The sequence below is a fragment of the Hoplias malabaricus genome, chromosome 7, assembly GCF_029633855.1.
Source record: "Hoplias malabaricus isolate fHopMal1 chromosome 7, fHopMal1.hap1, whole genome shotgun sequence".
NCBI lineage: Eukaryota > Metazoa > Chordata > Actinopteri > Characiformes > Erythrinidae > Hoplias > Hoplias malabaricus.
This window is the reverse complement of record NC_089806.1, coordinates 35,990,823-36,011,473: the sequence shown is the minus strand read 5'-3', so window position 1 is coordinate 36,011,473 and position 20,651 is coordinate 35,990,823. Positions and strand designations below refer to the sequence as shown.

General features: G+C 41.5%; 2 protein-coding genes across 3 annotated transcripts in view; both read left to right on the top strand.

Annotated features, from left to right (window-relative positions):
* afg1lb (AFG1 like ATPase b) overlaps nt 1-13,312 on the top strand; it is a 38,503-nt gene extending 25,191 nt beyond the window's left edge. Inside the window, exons 8-14 of the mRNA XM_066677421.1 lie at nt 1,932-2,014; nt 2,454-2,524; nt 2,754-2,854; nt 7,052-7,192; nt 8,109-8,222; nt 8,798-8,938; nt 13,186-13,312. Of these exons, the coding sequence (XP_066533518.1) occupies nt 1,932-2,014; nt 2,454-2,524; nt 2,754-2,854; nt 7,052-7,192; nt 8,109-8,222; nt 8,798-8,938 (651 nt within the window). The 3' untranslated portion in view covers nt 13,186-13,312. The remainder of the gene's footprint in view (nt 1-1,931; nt 2,015-2,453; nt 2,525-2,753; nt 2,855-7,051; nt 7,193-8,108; nt 8,223-8,797; nt 8,939-13,185) is intronic.
* Nucleotides 12,385-20,651, top strand: part of foxo3b (forkhead box O3b) — a 37,819-nt gene continuing 29,552 nt past the window's right edge. Inside the window, exon 1 of one of the 2 annotated variants that reach the window (XM_066677420.1) lies at nt 12,385-12,812. In XM_066677420.1, the coding sequence (XP_066533517.1) occupies nt 12,810-12,812 (3 nt within the window). In that variant the 5' untranslated portion in view covers nt 12,385-12,809. Of the gene's footprint in view, nt 12,813-13,328; nt 13,855-20,651 lie in introns of those variants that run through there. The other variant, XM_066677419.1, reaches the window with a different exon arrangement.

The following is a 20,651-nucleotide window of genomic DNA, read 5'->3' as shown; positions in this document are numbered from 1 at the left end:
ATTTGTCAGGTTTTGTCTGGCTTTCGACAGCCCATATGTCCTTCCAGTTGTTAAATGTCTAATTTCCAGCTGGATTTTAAGCTATACAAGCTCCAGCCCTGCTCCAGCCATGTACACATGTTCTAGACGGACAAACGCTGCATGCACCCTAATAATCTCATGTGGGTCCTGACCATTGAAAGTATGCAGAGAAACGGGTGGACTACAGTCTGTAATTGTAGAAACACAAAGTGCTCCTGTATGGTCAGTGCAGCTGATAAATCAGACAATAAATGTATCGTGTATGTGTATGTGTCGCCCAGTTATACCATGTACACACTACACAACTTTCATAATCATCAGATCACTGTACCTTTCACACTAAACAGCTTGTTTTGTTGTAATGGGAACTCATTCAGCGTTTTTGCTTTCCACACTACGTGACTGATCGGTGGCACTGGGATCCCTGGTGGATCTTTCACCAGGAGAAGCCTCCAACGTCCACTGTTTGGTGTCCAATACATGAGAGAAATGATGCAATGCCACTCTTGAAACAGCCTCCAAAATACAGTTATTTATGCACTGATTAACAGTAACAACACGTGTAAGAAAAGGAAAGTATATAGATGAGAAATTGGATGAGGAGTTGGGGGTAAATAAATATTTTTGCTATGAAAACGTAGCTGCCTGCTCATATTACTGAAATCCTGTGTACATGTGCAATAAATGTAGATACAAGGTAGATGTTCTTAATCCAGTGATCATCAAATGTACAGGATGGGCCATTTAAATGGATACACCTTAATAAAATGGGAATGGTTGGTGATATTAACTTCCTGTTTGTTGCACATCAGTATATGGGAGGGGGGAAACTTTTCAAGATGGGTGGTGACCATGGTGGCCATTTTGAAGTTGGCCATTTTGGATCCAACTTTTGTTTTTTCAATGGGAAGAGGGTCATGTGACACATCAAACTCATTGGGAATTTCACAAGAAAAACAATGGTGTGCTTGGTTTTAACGTAAATTTATCTTGTATCTCGTATCTTCACAGCATAGACAATTGCCTTCAGAAGACCCCAAAGATAAATCTAAGTGGGTCAGATTGGGAGACCTTGGGGGCCATTCAACTGGCCCACGACGACCAATCCTTTTCCCAGGAAACTGTTCATCTAGGAATGCTCGGACCTGAAACCCATAATGTGGAGGTGCACCATCTTGCTGGAAAAACACAGGGAACGTGCCAGCTTCAGTGCATAAAGAGGGAAACACATCATCATGTAGCAATTTTGCACATCTAGTGGCCTTGAGGTTTCCACTGATGAAGAATGGCCCCACTATCTTTGTACCCCATATACCACACCATACCATCAAGATGTGCAGTACCTGAAACTACGGATACTGGAAGCCTGTGCTAGCATTTCTCCTGTGGTGTTGCTATCAGTGTGTGAAGAGTGGGAGAAGAGGGTGGCATTGACAATCCAACACAATGGGCAGCACTTTGAACACATTTTATAAGTGGTCAGATACTTGTAAATAACTTACGAAAGAATAAAGTTATGTTAAAACCACACCATTGTTTTTCTTGTGAAATTCCCAATATGTTTGATGTGTCACATGACCCTCTTCCCATTGAAAAAACAAAAGTTGGATCCAAAATGGCCGACTTCAAAATGGCCGCCATGGTCACCACCCATCTTGAAAAGTTTCCCCCCTCCCATTTACTAATGTGCCACAAACAGGAAGTTAATATCACCAACCATTCCTATTTTATTAAGGTGTATCCATATAAATGGCCCACCCTGTATAATGCATTTGAACATGCTGTTAATCCAGGCTACCGCACTGTATGTTCCCGATATAGCATCCCTTATCAAACGCCAAAATACCCTGGAGTAACATCTTGCAATCCTCTCTGTATGTATTTAATCACAGCTTTGTATTTGTTTGTAGGAGCATTGCTACAATGCCAGCTTGGACACTGGAATAGACTATCGCAGAAGGCAGATGGTACCTTCAGGAAAATTCTATTACATGTAAGACATTCTTTCTCTTTCTCCACAATATCTTTTCTGTGCAAATTACTGCATGAATTGCATGTTTATTAGCTTAGAAACCGAGAAGGCTGTGTAATTGCCAGAGCTAAAAAACATATTGTGCAGTGGCAGGTAAGGGTAGAAGGTAGATACACAGAATACAAACAGTGCCTTCCACACTGACTCATTACAAATCTATGCTTTTCAACAGCTGCCCTTTCAGTGTATGCTAATATGTGTGTGTGTGTGTTGGTTGGTACCCGATTGCTCCTTGCTTCCATTCACGCTCACAATGTTTGTTTTGAGCCCAACATCCTGTTCTATTGAGTTGCCCTGAAAAGCTAAACACAGCCCTGCACCACTCTCTGTTTGATCTGAGCACTTCAGACCTGGTTAATTTCATATTCTATTCTCTCTCTTTCACTCCCGCTTTCCACAGATCGAGTGAACCCGATGCTGAGGTTGCCGTGAATACGATGTTCGATGAATTGGCTTCCAGACAAAATGATGGTACACAAGTTAATTTCCCTTAGTTAGAATGAGAGAGAGAGGTTGTGTGTTTACAGAACAATTGCCTCAGAAACAGAGGTGTGTGTGTGTGTGTGTGTGTGTGTGTTTGTGTATACAGTTTAAAGACTAGCGTGAACTCTGAGAAAGTTGCTTGTCATGTTATGTGTTAGTAGTGTGTCCATGACAGTTCCAGGATACCTGCTGCTTACTGAGTTCTGTGTGTAAACAGTAACCAGGCCAAGAGTGCTGAACATCCACAGCAGAGAGATAACACTCAGTCGCACGTGTGGAACCATCGCTGACTGCACCTTCCAAGAGCTCTGTGACAGAGTGAGTGAGTACATCTCATTTCTCACTTTTACACGTACTGATAGAGATTTCTTTTTAGGGGCAGCAGGCACAAAAGTATAAACTAAGAAAAGGGAATTCACAGTAGCACAGAGAGTTGGGGATAAGTGGCTAATGTTGTTAGCTTAAAAGCAGTAACAACATCTGATAGCAGTTGTGTTCATTATGAGAAATATAGTTTTGAGTCTATGACAAATCAAGGATTGTTTTGACATTTTGAGTACAACACGTGTAAAAACAAACTTAAAAAATGTCATGTTTCATGCACTCTCTTAAAAATAAAGGTGCTACAAAGGGTTCTTTAAAAGATGCCATAGAAGAGCCACTTTTGGTTTCATAAAGAACCATGTGTGTTTAAGAGATGTGTGAGTGTGAAGAACCTTTTAAAGTCCATCACTTAAAAATCCATCGCTAAATCTTAAGGTTCTTTACCCATTTAAACATATTGGCAAAACCTGTTCGTACCAACAGTGGTTCTTCTATAGCACTGCTCAAAGAACCCGCTGTAGCACCTTTATTATTAAAGTGGAAGACTAGAGAACACAGGTCTGTGTAGGTCCAAATAGGATTAAATAATGTCACAAAATCTGACAGAACAGTTGCACAGTACTATTTGTTATAGCAAATCTTATCCACTGATAATTCTGATCAAGTTATGATTTGCTACAACAATCCTGCAACAATCCAACTGATTTATTTGGTTATGGCTGGACATCTGGTTTCATAAGAGACAGCCAAGGGTGAAAGTACACAAGAGGAAGACACACCTCTAGATGGCAGAGTATATCATCTGTATTTTCATGACAATGAGTTATCACAAAGCAGAATATAGGAAGAGAACTGACTCACTTTAAAGTAGGTGTTCACACATACAACTTAAATAATATCTATTTAAAAAGTATTAAATGAAATAATACACTCTGGAGTAGCTGCAAATAAGACTAACTTCACCATGCCCAGTGCTAAGTGTTGAATAGAGGGAGATAAAGCCCCTCATTAATGGGTTGTGAAGCAGTGGAACTGCATTCACTGGGGTGATGAATCTCCTTTCAGTACATCAGGGATGATTTTGAATTGAGTATCTAATCTCAATAATGCTCTCATGGCTGAATCCCATCAAATCCACATACAAATGTTCCAGCATGTCATGTAAATCTTGCCTCAATGAGTGGAGTCTGTTACTGTAGGAAATTACCTATCGAACATTTATTTAAAAAGATATGTTATCTATAGGGTGTCACGGTGGTGCAGCAGGTAGCGTCGCAGTCACACAGCTCCAGGGACCTGGAGGTTGTGGGTTCGATTCCTGCTTCGGGTGACTGTCTGTGAGGAGTGTGGTGTGTTCTCCCTGTGTCTGCGTGGGTTTCCTCTGGGTGCTCCTGTTTCCAAAAGTGAGTGAATGTGTGAGTTTGTCTGTGTTGCTCTGTGAAGGACTGGCGCCCCCTCCAGGGTGTGCTCCCGCCTTGCGCCCAATGATTCCAGGTAGGCTCTGGACCCACCGCGACCCTGAACTGGATAAGGGTTACAGATAATGAATGAATGAATGAATGTTATTTATAATTTGATAGCCAAAGTATGCAGTCAACATTGTTCATTACTTTACTCCAGCACTTTTGTGATTTTATGGAAAATTTTGCTTAGTATTCAAATGACAATTTCTTTTCAATTTCATTTTCTTCAACAAAAGAATTTAGAATTTAAAAATGGCAACCGATTTATGAGTTCCATCAAGGAAAAGCATGTGCATCTGTTTATTATTTCATTGCTAAGTCAGGTGAGGAAACGTTACTGACGCTTGGTTGGGAAGTTCTGGACCACCCTGGGTATAGTCCAGACACACTATCATTTGTAGTGTCTGAGATGTACACTTCAAAGCATCTAAAGACATGCAAAAAGGCATTGATGACTTCATCATGTCAAAAGACATAGCTTTCTTTACTGCTGGAAAATGGCATAAGGTGAGAGTTAACTGGTAACATTTTAGTTATTAAATATGTTGCTTTCTCAAACAAATGTAAAAAACCCTAATATTTTAGACAGATCCAGGATCAAAAATGGCCAAATGATGCACATGAATCGGTTCATCCATAAATAAATGATCTGATCCACAATTGCAGCACACTTCAATTTTCTGACCTTCTGCACCATCTATTTGCTATTATTTTCCTCATTGCTGCATTACATTATACTTGCATTTCTCTTGTATTAGTCATCTCTTTCATTTCTTCTCTTTGGCCTGCTTAAAGAGGCTTCTTCCTTAAAGTAGTTCGTATGAAGCCTAACAGCATTTCTCACAGAGAAAGGAAGCAGTTGTTTTTACGCTTTCAACTGAGATTTTAAAATCATGAATAGACTTCTCTCCTCTTTGTCCAGTCATGAGACAGTTTATCACTGCAGCCTTGATGACAGCTACCGTAAGCAAGACCTCTGAGTGTGACAGTTGCGGTGTATGGGTGAACGAGAGTGAGTGAGATGGAGAGATGCATGCTCCAACCTTGGATGTGTATTACCAGTTGCGCAATTGCATGTCATAGCTTTTTGTTTGTGAGAGAGAAGAGAGAATCAGCAAGCCGGTCTCTAATGGAGCTGACGTACTGTCTCTGTGTCCTTCAGCCCTTTTGAGAGTGCTGTTCACTTCCATCCATGCCGAGTGTCTCTGTGCGCTGTGTGTATGTGTGTATGAAGTGTCCTCAACTTCTTTGTCTTCATGGTCAGACTAATGCAGTCGGGACAATGTCAGCATGTTTTAATGTGCCTCCTTGCTTGGTTACCACACAGACATACTCTCTCTCTCTCTCTCTCTCTCTCTCACACACACACACACACAAGTCACATTGTTACCTGGTTTTCCTAGAACACCAAGAGAAAAAGGTTAGAGGAAAAATTTTGAGTGGAAAAATGAATGAGTTAAGAGTAGTGCTGTCAAACAATTAAATAAAAATAAGCAAATATTTTTCGCATAACTTGCTGTAATTAATCATTATTAATCGCAGTGTCCCTTCTTAAGATTTAAGCGTGTAATAATTGATTTTAAATGTAAAATAACGAATCAATGTAAGATCAATAAAATCTAATTGTATTTATATTTAAAGTGTCTATTTATTTAAGTTGCATTTTTGGGAGGGAGATAAATGTCTAGTGTGATATGCACGACAAACTTGTTTTTTTACTTTATTATAACAAGTCAGTGTAGCTTGGATGGTTTTTGAATTAGAATTTCATAATTTACTAAGTACAACTTTAGGGAGAACGTTAGCATCGGACACAGAAGCTTTAATAGAGAGAATTAACACATTGTGTGTGTGTGTGTGTATGAGAGACAGCTATAATATTTAATACATATTTGAGCATAAATAAAATATAACCTACTTTCTGAACTCAAAAGATAAACCACCAATAGGTCACTAACTCTGAAAAAAAAAATTAATTAAGGGAGGACATTTTAACCAAATATAGTAAAATTATCAATTATTCATTCCTTCATTCATTATCTCTAACCCTTATTCAGTTCAGGGTCGCGGTGGGTCCAGAGCCTACCTGGAATCATTGGGCGCAAGGCGGGAACACACCCTGGAGGGGGCGCCAGTCCTTCACAGTGCAACACACACACACTCACACATTCACTCACACACACACACACACACACCTACGGTCACTTTTGAGTTGCCAATCCACCTACCAACGTGTGTTTTTGGACTGTGCACCCGGAGGAAACCCACGCGGACACGGGGAGAACACACCAACTCCTCACAGACAGTCACCCGGAGCAGGATTCGAACCCACAACCTCCAGGCCCCTGGAGCTGTGTGACAGCGACACCACCTGCTGCGCCACCATGCCGCCCCTAAAATGATCAATTAGCATAAAAAAAATAAACCTGTTAAATTCCCACATGCACTAATGCATACATTTTGACAGCACTAGTTAAAAGTAACACCAGCACTGGAGAAACAACGCTAGCTATATACCATTCTTGGAGATTGAGAGAGCTGAGAAAAACAAGCAGATGAACTTTACACATTTGGAATTCCTCTGTAACTATTTTGCTTTTTCCCAAAAAAAAAAAAAAAACCAATAAAAACAACTAAATTATGTAATAATGGTGTGTTAATTGTATGATGATAAAGTATTCATCACTTACTTATTTGTGTATTAGTAAATAATTGTTTTTAATTTCAGCCATTAGGAGCAAGTGATTATCTGGAGATTGCACGTCGCTTTGACACAGTCATCATCCGTAATGTGCCTCGGTTGAAGGTCGGCCTGAAGGACCAAGTCAGACGCCTCATTACACTTATAGACATCTTCTACGACCAAAAGGTAAAACAGGAAAGTACAAGACGCTATACCTGTACGAAGCACATACACAGACAGAGTTCAGTCTGGCAGTTCTGTCTAAAATCAACAACTAGGTTTAAAGGTGATGTTTGTGATTTTAATCCAAAACAGTTTTCATAAATGTTTGAGAATGCTTTCTCACCCATCGCTAGCCCTACAGTTGGTTTGCATATTGGAAGATGTTCTAGTGTTTGTGCGCAGCCCTAGCTCTGTAAAAGGGGGAAAAGAACTTAGGGTCTCTATAAAAAATGGAAACATGGAGAGACCTCAGAACGATGAAAAGCAAGAAAAAAAGATGAGGAAATTGTTCTACTGCTGTTTCTTAGTTGGGAAATATTGACTTATTTTGCTATTACATATTATTTAAGGTGTAACTGACTGCTAACTGCATTTAAGTAAACACAGGCCGACAAAACTAAACAGCTCAAGTTACAAATGAGTTATTTGTGGTACTTCAAACAATGAATAAAAACTTACAGACAGTTAAACTTCAGCCACTTACAAACATTAGGCTGCTTCTTTCTCCAACATACTGTTCCACCTTGTGAGAGCAGTAGAAGCCTCTCTGCTACTTTACATCAAGTTTGAAGCAACATAGCGAAGAATTACAAAGCCACAAATCTAATATTTTCCCATCATACATTGTATAAATCCCTCAAAATACAGTGAGAGAAATCACTGTATTGTTACCACACTGAAATGTAATAAAAAGCAGTAGTGATGGCTTTAGGTGGGTTTACAAAACTAATAACGTGTTATCTGGGCGTTATATTTTACTCCAGTAATTGTGCTTGAAGGGACAATAACGATCAGTATAAGGACACTTCTTATTCATTCTTTTCCTGTCTCTAAAACGTTCAGGAGTGGCTCTTCTCTCTCTTGCTGCTGTTCTATTTAGGTGAGGGTAGTGGTGTTGGCTGAGGCCCCTCTGCACCTTCTCTTTGTTGGGGGCCCTATGTCTGGAGAGGAGGAGCGAGACCGTCAGATGTTGGATGAACTTGGCCTGATCAATGTAAGCATATGTTTTAGCGATTACATCTACATCAGCTCAACGCTTTCTGTATCTCTTAATAAAACACAGAAGAACCACAATGTTCGTGGGCAATGGCTCATCCAATATGATTTTACTACACATGATGCAGTAAAGTAGATGTTAGATGACAAATTCTGGATCAGAAATGCCAAAGTATAGTTCATCTCAGAAGTAAGGAATAATAAATAAAAAATAAAAATTTTATAAAATTGAATATTTATTATGCATTTTCTTTTTAAATGAATTGCAGCTCATATGAAATTAAAAATCTAATTGCATCGTAATCCCTGAATGAACCGGATTGTGACCCTTAAACTTGTACAGAATCTCAGATAAGTCTCAGCCACTAGATGTCAGTAAAATGGCTGTTTTATAACATGAAGAAGAATCACTGGAGAAAATCAGTGCTTGCTCCTTTAAGTAATTAATCGGTATCATTATTTAAATCATTAGTAGAGATAAATGACGTATGCTGACGATTGTATGGTTTACTTTTGTGTTTTAAGTGTGTTATGTTTTTCTTCACATTAATGTCTTAATGTGTTAATGTCTAGGAGTCATGGAAGCGACTGACACTGTTCACAGCTGAGGAGGAAGTTTTTGCCTTCCAGAGGACGCTGTCCCGACTCACAGAGATGCAGACAGAGCAGTACTGGCTTCGGGGAGATCGAAGGCGAACGTTAAAACACACATAAGTGTGTATTCCTAACTTTGTGTGGTATTTTAACTCATTTCTGTGTTACTGTAGCTAACAAATCCACCTAGCCTGACCCTCAGAAAACACTAACACTTTACCGTAGGTCATCATTCTTAAGTCATCATTACACCTACAATTAATATGAACCTTCTAAACCATCCCTATAGGTTTATTCCAATAAATGTCAGTTGTCAAATGTGTGTCGTGTGTGTGTGTGTGTGTATGTGTGTGTGTATGTGTGTGTGTGTGTGTGTGTATGTGTGTATGTATGTGTGTGTGTATATGTGTGTGTGTGCATATGTGTGTGTGTGTGTTTGTATGTGTGTGTTTGTATGTGTGTGTGTGTGTGTATGTGTGTGTAAATGTGTGTTTGTGTGTGTGTATGTGTGTGTAAATGTGTGTGTGTGTGTGTTTATGTGTGTGTATGTGTGTGTGTGTATTTGTGTTTGTGTATGTGTGTGTGTATTTGTTTATCTGTATGTGTGTGTATGTGTGTGTGTGTGTGTACATACATATGTATTTGTACATAATTTATAAACAGAAAAACTACACTTTTTAATTAATTAATTTAATTTAAATACGTGCTAATTGAAAAATAAACTGAAAGGTACACAGCGCCCTCTGCTGGTGGACTGTGGTATTCAGCAGGAAAACCTTGGCGGGAGGGGGGGGGGGGGTGGAGTATCATTTTGTTCAGAAACACAGGTCAGGTTCTGTGATATGCACCACCTGTCTGGAATGTTATAAAGCTAAATGCATTAAGAGGTGAAAAGGTTCAGTCGTAATCAGTACTTCACACAACTAGCAATGAATAAAAAGCGAGTGGAGATCAGTTTACATTAACAGGTTTTAAATCCTCACCTAGGTTATAATTTACTTTAGTGGTGAATACCCATAGGCCAAAAGCATTGTAGCTAGGTCCTAAACTATACTTAATCCATGTGTGTGAAACCTGCTAGTGTCTGTTTCTTTAGTTAACCTGCCTCTATGCTTAACACACCCCTTTGTGATTTCTAAACAGTAGCTGTTTAAAATCCACATCCTTTCATACTAGTAGGCCAAAACCTGTATGTTTTAGAAGTGCGTCTAGTAGTGTACAGTTTCTTTGGTGTGAATATGTATGTGGTTAACAGTATATTATCAAATGCCTTGAGAGTTCTGGGAGAAACTCTCTTTCCATAAGCCAGCAGGAGAGTTTCCTACTGCATTGTTTTCGAACAAAGACAATGTAAACAATGCAATTACAGCTTCAGGTTACCGACTATTGTTTCTTACGCCCAGATCTTTGTTTATGCATTTGTGGTGATACCTAATAGCTTCCTCCCGTTTAACCGCAGATCCGATGGCAGAATTTCCTTAGTGCTGTTCTCAAATCACAGACTGCACTATTAATTCTCGCAGTCTCCAGGCTGAGGTTGAGGAACGCTGCTTGACCACTCTATAGCTTGATGACTAGGGACAGTTTCTTCTAATGGCCACTAGATGCCAGCAAAAGACAGTAATGTAGGCTGGAATTGACCATGTGTTTGTTGTTGTTGTTGTTGTTGTTGTGTGTGACGTTGTATAAGGCTGCGAATGGAAATGCTGTCATATAGATGTAATATATATGACATATTCACAGTCAGGATAATCATTACTGGTAGATGTTTAGATTGTTTAGTTAGTAAACGTTAATACGACCAGTGCAGGCGTACATGGAGTTGTAAATGTTTAGTTGTGCCTCTCACAAATTAAAAACCATGCAATAGCTGTTCATTTAATATTTATTATTAAGGTTGGTTAGGTAACACAAAGCCAGGATCCAAAACCTCATCCTCCATTTCCCTGAACTTTAGTGGAAGATGAACTACTAGAAGTAGTACATGTTGTGCAGCAAGTCCAGTCCTGAGGTAAACATAAGCAGAATTCTGGATGCGCAATCAACCCAAAAATGAGCCAAACAACGGCAAGGGTGCTGAACTCATAGACTCACTGCTAAAAACAAATGCTGTCGGAAACCGCACCAGTTCAGTTCATTGTTGCAGATGTCCATTCTAACCAGACTCCAGCTGAGCAAAAACATTACAGCCTCTACCTGCTGCCTCAGCCTTTTCTCTTCATAGAGGCCTAGGTGGGAACAAAGGAGCCAGAGAAAGACACATGGAGGGTGGGGGAAGGGTTGATTTTGAAAGATACTGCAGATATTGCACCTAGTGACAGTTCACCGTTTACTAATCTTAGCCACGATGGACTAAGGTAAGGAGATACGCCGATTACTATTTTTAGATCAGCGTAAGTCTCATAGCGAATACCTGTGAATGACAGTGAAATTCATGTTGATAAAATACTCTCAGGTGTCATCACCTGCATGTTCACTCCGTCTCCATTCGTTGATAAGAGTGAACACGCTCGTGATACAGGGGCACACATGTCTCCCTCTGCACCAGCAGTGCATCCCCATCCTCTCTGCAGATAAACACATCTGTACGGGAACAAAGAGGTGCTCTTGCTTTAGTGAGCATAGGTGGGAGGGGAGGGCGAGGTAAGCGTAGGAATTCGTCACTTCGTCATTACGAACCGGATTACGTCATATATCTATTAAAAGGGGGCGTGTCTTTTGGTTCACACACGATTAAAGGGCCACTGTGGAGCAGCATCAAAGCTCAAGGTAAGAGTTAAGGGGAAAACATGATACAGATATCAACACAGCTGTTAACACTCCTGTATTTGAAGGGTTTCTTTCTCGTATTTTGTCATTACATTGTCATTGAATTGATGGAGTTTGGTTTTACACATACATGACACATATCTGTGTTAAGATTAATATCACTTTAATGAGCCAGATATCACATACTAGTGGTTTGTTTATTTATTTATTTACACAGTAGGAATGTGCAAAGGTAAATAGGCCCCTACAATTCAACGACTTAAATGTGTTTCTGTACAAAATATATAAGCATTTTAACCAGGGGGTGTCCAAACTTTTGCCCCGTAGTGTACACCAGCTGTTCTTCTCAAATTACCCAATGTCCAAAAGTGTTACAAATGTATACACGGCTTTTTGAAACTAATTTATTCATAGCGACCAAATATCGAGTTTTGAGTTTCGCTGCGTGTCCGTGACACGTTCACGTTACAGAAACGCGTGGGAGACTACGGGAGTCTGGTTTCACTCCATTTCTTACACAACTTGAACTATATTTGGCCATCTAAAGGCAACGATACCATCTCCGTGTGGCTAGTCCGAACATGCCCTTGCGTGTGTGTGTGTGTGTGTGTGTGTGTGTGCGCGCGCGCCCCCGCTAGCTTACTGTACTTTGAGCTGTGGCCCTTTAAAAGGCGATCCTATGCACGGGGAGGGGTAGGAGTGGAGGGCTGACGGGGTTAGACTTCATCTCCTTTCTCTCTCTCTCTCTCTCTCTCTCTCTCTCTCTCTCTCTCTCTCTCAGATCTTTGTAAGTTGGACAGAAGCTGGTTGACTGCTGAAGGAGAAGAGAGTGAGAGTTTATAGCAGCTGTAGTTAAGTGTGATCCACTGTGTAGAGCAACAGATTAGAGCCGTTCTTTTCCCCCCGCGCGGGACTCGTTGTTACATCGCTCCCGCTCGCGCTCGCTTTCTCCTTCTGTCCGAGGAGAGACTGATGTTCTGTCAACTTCAGAAAGCAAAAGGAAACGTCAAGGTGGAATCCTTGTGACCTGTAGGCTACGAGACACGGTGCTTCACTTTTCTAAACTCCGTTTGGGATTGGGATTTTTTAAAATTATTATTACTGTTATTTACAAATTTTTTTGGTCTCGTATTTACATTACACCAGCGCTCGGACTGATCTCGAGGGCGACAAGCGAGCGGAGGGCGCTCTGAAGTGTGGGGGGGAGCTTTCTAACGAGTGAATGGTGTGTATCTGTGTAACATATGATTCATAATAGTTCATATCAGCATTACAGAGCTCTGTAGCTGTAGGAATCAAAGAGGAATCATTTTACAAAAGGTCTCATGGAATGGGCTTGATTTGAATCGGCTCACTCATTCACACATATACTCACGCGCGTTTTACACAGTTCTCCACAAGGTGCGCTATTTCAGGGTTTCGTATCAGCGACACTGTCAGTATTGTGTGAAATTGAAGACAGTGTACGTCTTAGTCACAGCCCCGTCACCTCAGCTAATTCCCTCTGTAACCAGTTGCTTTAGGTATAATGTGTCCTAATAACCGACTGTGACTGCGGTGGGCTTGCAGTGAGTGTCCTGTCTTTTCTCCACGCGCAGGGCTGTTGACCGTGGCTTGGGTCTCTACTGTCTGTGGACGAGCATTCATGGAATTGGACTGTGACAGTGCGCGCCTCGACTTGTCTGAGTGATCTAGCCCGTCGCGTCTCTCCGCTCTCCAGATACACAAGTCCGCCCCGGAGCTCCTCGATGGCGGACGCGGCGTCCCCGGAGTCCCCGGTCGCTCTGGACGTGGCCATCGACCCAGATTTCGAGCCACAGAAGCGGCCGAGGTCGTGCACGTGGCCACTGCCCGAGTCCGTGTCGGTGAAGCCCGGAGCTGGCGATGCGGACATCATCCCGGAGGAGGAGGACGACGATGAGGACGGGGGCGCGATGGCCGTGAACGCGAGCAGCAGCGACGGCGCGAGCAGCCCCGGTGCTCCAGCCGAGGCGAGCGCCAACGGAGGTCCTGCCGCGCAGGGGCTCCAGCAAGGCGCGCAGCAGCAGCAGCCAGGAGGGCAGCAGCAGGGGCAACAGACCACCCCGCGCAAGTCGTCCTCGCGCAGGAACGCGTGGGGCAACCTGTCGTACGCGGACCTCATCACCAAAGCTATCGAGAGCACGCCGGACAAAAGGCTGACCTTGTCTCAGATCTACGACTGGATGGTCAGGAGCGTGCCCTACTTCAAAGACAAAGGGGACAGCAACAGCTCCGCCGGCTGGAAGGTAGCCTTACCCTTTCAACGTCTCCGTTTTCCTGTGTACAGTCGCATGCAAATGTCAGAGCAGCTCTTTTCTAATGCCATGTTTTGTTGCATGCTTCCTGCACACATTTTGCTGCAGAATTCCTTATATGTGCACAGGTCACGTAGTAGGATTTATTTTATTGTCCCACAGCATCAGAAATCCAGCAGATAAACAGACACCGTGCACTGCCATGTGCAGAAGAACGTGAGGTCATTTTTGACTTTAAAATAATATTCACAAAACATGTCATTGGAACGAGGGTACCCACACTTTTGCACGCCACTGTGTGTGTGTGTGTGTGTGTGTGTGTGTGTGTGTTTGTGTTGACATCAGTAGTAAGCATGCGCCAAAATAATAACAACAACAACAACAACAAAACGAGGAGGCGTTGGTAGAGGAATGAGTGCATCGTAACAGGCACACACACTCATATACTAACACAAAGACACACAAGGGAGCGTGACGCAGCCGCTGTGCCATTCTGGATGACGTCATATGTAAACAAAAACACATCCGGCTGTCTGATGAGAACTGGAAACCAAATCGAAGACGGGGTTAGGGTGAACTGGTTCTTCCAGTCTCAGTTACGGCTGGTGCATGTGCACCTTTTCAGAAGAAACTCAAACTGAAACCGTGGTAAACACACAAGCTCGATCGCATTGGCCAGTTTCCATGCTGCTGCCTTCACCGCAGACACACACACACAAACACACACACATACATAGATACACAGACACGGCTTACATAAGACTGGCTGGAGTGCAGAGGGCTGCCAAGTCTGTTGACTGGGGTTTTGAATTGCACAGAGTTTTGGGTTGCATAACAACTCGGGGTGAGGTTCTAGTTAACCACGAGAGAGAGAGAGACAGAGAGAGATAAAGAGAGAGAGAGAGTACCTTCTGATGGAATGTCATGGCCTCTCACACTCAGAAAGGCCAGCGTGTGATCTTGTGTGTGTGTGTGTTCATGATTGTGCATGGATGCTAAGGTCAAATGTCTGGTGCAAAACGTGTTGTGATACAAAGAGGGATGAAATATCAGAAAACGAGCGTTTGCCAGTTAGAACAGTGACCCGACACCTATGACACACAAATAAACAGGGCAGTGGTTTTGAAACTATTCTTTAACAATCACTACAGTTTACTCCACATTATACTAGTCTGTAGGAGCAAGGTGCGAAGAAATGTGCAGTCACATGTCCGTCATTTATTTAATCACTAGAAAAAACTAATGTCCACATCTAGCTGTCATTTTTTTCCACCTGTTCTTTGTGAAAGAAACAGAAGGTTCAGTCACGGTCGTTAGTTGCAGTTACTGCTTTGGTAGATCCAACTAAACCCAAACAAATGTAATGATTTTGATGTCTGTTCCCTGGGGCAATCCATACACTCTCAGAAAGAACTAGTACTTGTATCATAGTGTAGATTTATAGGTGTGCTACTTTCCCTGACAGCATAGTTCTGACAATACCAGCAGCTTCTTTGTTTGATTTGTGAATTGCCTTCTTTTTAATCTATCTCCTTTTCTCAGTAATGGCTCTTTGACAGCTTCACCCATAGCTTCCATAGAGTTCTCACAGTGAACAGAAAACACCTGTGGATTTTTAAGATCTGACAAAAGAGCCGAGCCTAACTTTGCCCATTCGCTAACGAAAGCGTAAGGTACTGTTTATGTGATCGTGACCTTCCTCTTATGCAAGCAGATTACGTTATATACCTAATCTTCTAAGAAATGGCTCCTGAAAAAAAGCTGTACTTAATTGGAAACCAAATAAATGAAAGGTGGTCTTTGGTTTTTTGCTCAATACAGTACATCCAAAGTTTGAGTCTGAAAGCTAAAACCTCATGGCTCCTGCAACTAGAGAGGGTGCCCAGAATAGTGCTCGCTGCCATTTCTGGCTGTGGAAAACCTGCCTGGATGTGTTCCAATTAACTTTAGTGTTACTTAACCTAGGGCTCACAAAACACAGCCAGTGTCCCAGCACTGGAACAACTGATGCATGCAGGACGTGCAAAGCACAGCTTTCGGTCTGGCTCTTATGCAAACAAGTATGTGCCACAGATTTCTGGTTTAGTACAGTTTAACAAGTGGCTGGTGACCCGTGCTCTGCCCAAGGCTCTACAGAGATAGTGTGAGTCACTTGTCTCAGGTTATCAAGCCACCCCCACTCTTTTTTGCAAAAGTAGTATCATTTTCATCAGCATTTTTATTATTATATTTTTTTAAAATGTTGTTTTCCACAGATGACTGATTTGTGGTCTCCTCTGTACACCGAGCTGACACATGGGAGTGCAGGAAGTGAGGGGAGTGAACTATCTTAAGTATTTTTTATCAGTTGTTTCTCTTTTAGGAGACAGAGCAAGCTTTTTTTTGATAAGCACACGTGAGCAGTGATTAATCTTGGACAGCTTATTCAGCACAGCACGTCATAACATTAAAGGGGCAGTATGGCACTTTTACCACCAACATCATCATCATCATCTTTTCATAATATGTTTGCGAAGCCTCTAATGCTCTCCACACATTGCTCTGTCTTTACCATTCACTTCCCTCTCCAAGACAAAGGGCACCTCATCCAGGCTGTGTGTAGCACTGTAATGCCATAATTACACAACAGTGAGAAAACGGTGGAGTGAGGGACATTGCCCTGGGTGCTCTAGAACATGTTCCTTCCTGGAGCTGTTACAGAAAGCTTGGCTCTCTGCCTGCATGACAAATTCAGAACAGAAATAAATAGGGAGGGGAAATTAACTGGGATGTTTTGGTGGCTGCTTTAACTCAGTGTGTGTCATGGTGTGTGTGTGTGTGTGTACTCCAAATGAGTGTGATAGTAATCAGCAATTACAGCAACAATATGATATGACAGCTCTCAAGACAGGTCTGTATTGAACTGCATGAATCGACCGAGGACTTTTAGCAACAGAATTGTACTGATGGGGAGATACGAAATCAGGGAGACGTAAATCACAGGCCTTGTCTATCTCTGATATAAGATGAGCACAAACAGATACAGCCAACTGAAATTTTACAAGCCTCACTGTGGTAAGTGGTCCCTTGTTTGGATGTCAGGCAGGACCTTCCTTTGTTCTTGTTGGATCCCTTGCAGTGATGGAGGAGGGGGAGGGGACAGGACAGGGAGTGTAGGTGACATTGCAGCACCCGTCCTAATCACCAGCACCACACCATGTGTGTGACATGAGAGAAAAATGGGGTCTTATTATTATTTCTCTCTTATAGTTATGTGTTTCTTTTAAAGGGACCCTAGGTAGTATTTTTAACCTTAAAATTACAGCTTCATTGTGATGCTCCACTGACTAATAAGGAGAGAGCTTTAGTCCTTGCCACTCTGGCCTCAGCACTGCAGAAACTGCACTGTGTAACTTTTGGAGGAGGGTAGGAAAACACACCCCTCCCCCTTGATTTTAGGACAGTGCTGCAAAAGTGAATTACACTTTCCAACTGTAGGGGGAGCCCAGAAGCAAAAATACTTAGTGTTCTTAATTTGGAAAATATCATCTGTTCTTTAGCATGTGTCACAGTTTTCCGAAGAATAAATGGTTAAAAACGAACTGGAAATTATATTTTATTTCATTAACGTCCGTTTAAAATTAAGAAAGTCTTTTTCCTTCTGCTGTAAACTTGTGTTATGTTTTTCGTTTTCTCAACAGCAACAAAAACTATTTTTTTCCCTACCCGCCTCCAAAAGATACATAGTGCAGTTTCTGCAGTACTGTGCCTGAAGTAGCAATGACAGAGGCTCTATTCTCCCTGTTACAGGTCAATGAAACACCATAATGAGTTTGGAGCTGTAATATTAAGGTAAAAGTACTACCTAGTGTTGCTTTAAAGTAGGATAATCATTTTGAAAGTTTTCTTGGCGGTGCAGACAGGGTGGCAGATATTTTATTGATTTATCATTCCATTACTCAGTGTGCAGATCATCACTCCAGCGTGAAATGATCTACTCTACACTTTGTTCAAAGGCAGACGTTAAATTATTCACTGCTTTAAGTATTAATTCGGGTCCTTTTATTAATTTTTAAGGGCAGCTCCTTGGCTGAGGGTCAGAAACACACTCCCACACACAGTCTATGCTAAATCATTCCCTGCAGCAGTCCTAAACTACAGTGAGCTCCGCTCATTTCAGAATGTTTTGGTCACATATAGCGAAGCAGAATTCAGGGAACTCAAACACTGCTACTACTGTTAGGTTCTGAATTGAACAAGCATTCCATCACATCTTAGTTTGGTGGTTTAATCCACCAACAGTAATGCTACATATCCACATACACCAAACAGATGTTTCCATGTAGTTCTTGTTATTAAAAAAATTAAATAGAACCCCAACTGCATAGAGGAGATGTGGGGCAGTAAACACACTGTATCCAGTTCTGTATGTTTTCCTTAGCATAAGGCATATTAGCTTGTACTGTCTTGTAAGCAAATTAAATTTTGACTTAAGTAGAGTCATGTAGAACTTAGTGCTACAGGTTCAAATAAAACAAAGCATGCCGAATGATGGGGGAGGGGGGTTGATTCTTCAATTCAGACACGTCTGGGAGTTGTGTTCAACTCTAAAAGCTGAAATGCTCTTTAGGTAAAATATCACTGATCATTAGCAAGTGGGTACACTATCTTTAGGATGATTCAGCATCACCTGTATGTCTTTGAAATGACTCTGTCAGTGTCTTGGCCGTGGTTCAGATTTGACAGAGACTCTAGAAATCCTAGAATAATGCATCACTACCTTTGCACTCTACCTTTGATGTTTGAGATTCGTGATAAAGACCAGGCTACACTTGCTGGAGTGGCTAAACACAATGCAATATGACATACACCTTTTTATAAACTGAAATCTGCTACATATCATTGTCCAATGAGAAACATGTATGACCATTTTTAGTTGACCACATCATTTGAACACAGCAGCTGCCCTTTGTCACATTGTGTAAATAAAGTCATGACTAATGGACCAAGAGAAACCCCCCAGAATTACTTAAAATATTTGAAACATTTCTTTCCTTTGCCTGTAAAGTTGCAGTTTTGGAGATACATGTTTTTAATTGGACAGTAGTGATATACAGTACTTATCTAAATGAGCCCCTACTGTGTTCCCAATATACCCTTGGCTGCTGTGTTGGAACTGACCAATGATTCCTACAGGGATAAAGACCACAGTTGGCCTTAAGTCTGCTTTGTGATTGGACAGGACATTTGCCTAAGAGCTATTTTAAGTTTTTCCTGTAGTTTTCATTTTAAGGACTCCACCTCATTCAGCTTAGCACCACAATGTTGGAACTCGTACCCTCATGCGCCAAAAGCACAATAACAGTGCTTAAGAGGGGCAGAGACTGCACTAATGAGTCTTAAATGACTATTTTGTACTCAGGACTGAAAAATGAGGGATTTGTGTGTGTGTGCATGCAAGCATAGGCCTGGGTGCTCCTGTATCATCTCTTCTTCTCACTAAGAACTATTGCACTCTGCCTGATTCAGATGTGGTCCAAGTGACGGTGTGAATAATGCGTTCTTTCGTACTGTCATGTGACTGGTGGCTGGTTGCCATGACTGCTTGCATGTTGTGTAAGGTCACAAGAGGGTGAGGTGGTTTGGGCGCCTCACTGGCTGGTACTGTGGCCACAAAGCATATGTGTGTGTGCGCGTGTGTGTGCGAGAGTTAAAGAAAGAGAAAAGAGAAAAAACAAAATGAAAAAAAAAAGAAAGAGAAGGATTTGTTGGTGTGAGGTCAAAGGTTAGGTTGCCATGGAAACTCCTAGAGTTTGGGGCAGGGTGACATGTCAGTGTGACTGCAGTTTGATGAAAGTTACAGTATTAAAAAAAAAACTTTCTGTTCCTCATGTACACTCTGATAGACACATGGCAGAGAGGCCCAACTCTGATAAACACACACACACACCCTCCCACAGGCCTGAAAGAAGGTTGATAGACACATGATTATTTGCCATTGGCAGTTGTCCATAAGGCAATAATATACTATAGCTAACTATATACAGTGCTTTATTTCAGACACATAAAAAAGTACTGTCAGAAATTAGTAATAAATACAATCATCAAATTGTATTTAATATTTCCAGTTTACATGCAAAACTAGACAGTTGGGCTAGACTAGCTCTATATATTTATTATTATTATTATTATTATTATACCAACAGTACGAGATTTGATAAAAGCAACACAGTAATATGCAGAGTTCCAGAGTTTTGGACCCGCAACGCTAAAAGCCCTTTGGCCAAAACTCTGTAACCTGGAGTAACAGACAGAGCAGATGTGTATCAGAGGACCAGAGAGTGTCTGAAGGTGTGTATCTATGCACGAGAGCAGAAAGGTAGGAAATGCCAGACCATGTACGGTTTGGAAAAACAGCAATATTCACAATATGCTCAAAAAAGTGCATTGTGATGACATCATTAATGGCAGGTAGAGACTAAGTGTATTAAAAGTGTCTAAAGTATCATTGGACATCCCATACAGACTCTTTGATGCCCTTAAAAAGCCCCCCACCATCTTACTTAGAGGATGCAAATAGGTGTGCTGCCCCACAGCTCTGACCCCAGGCTTTTGAAAGTTTAATTTGTTTTCCTCCTGACCTGTCTTTTCCAATTATGGCTTCCTGCCACAGTGCCGACTCTGAGCAGGGGAAGCTAAATTGTTCTTGATTAAAAATTAATTGACTACAATAAAGCTAGCTTTCTGTGTCAGGATCTCCCAGTCATATAAAGACAACAGTGATGAAAAGAGACAGAGCTTTGTAGTGA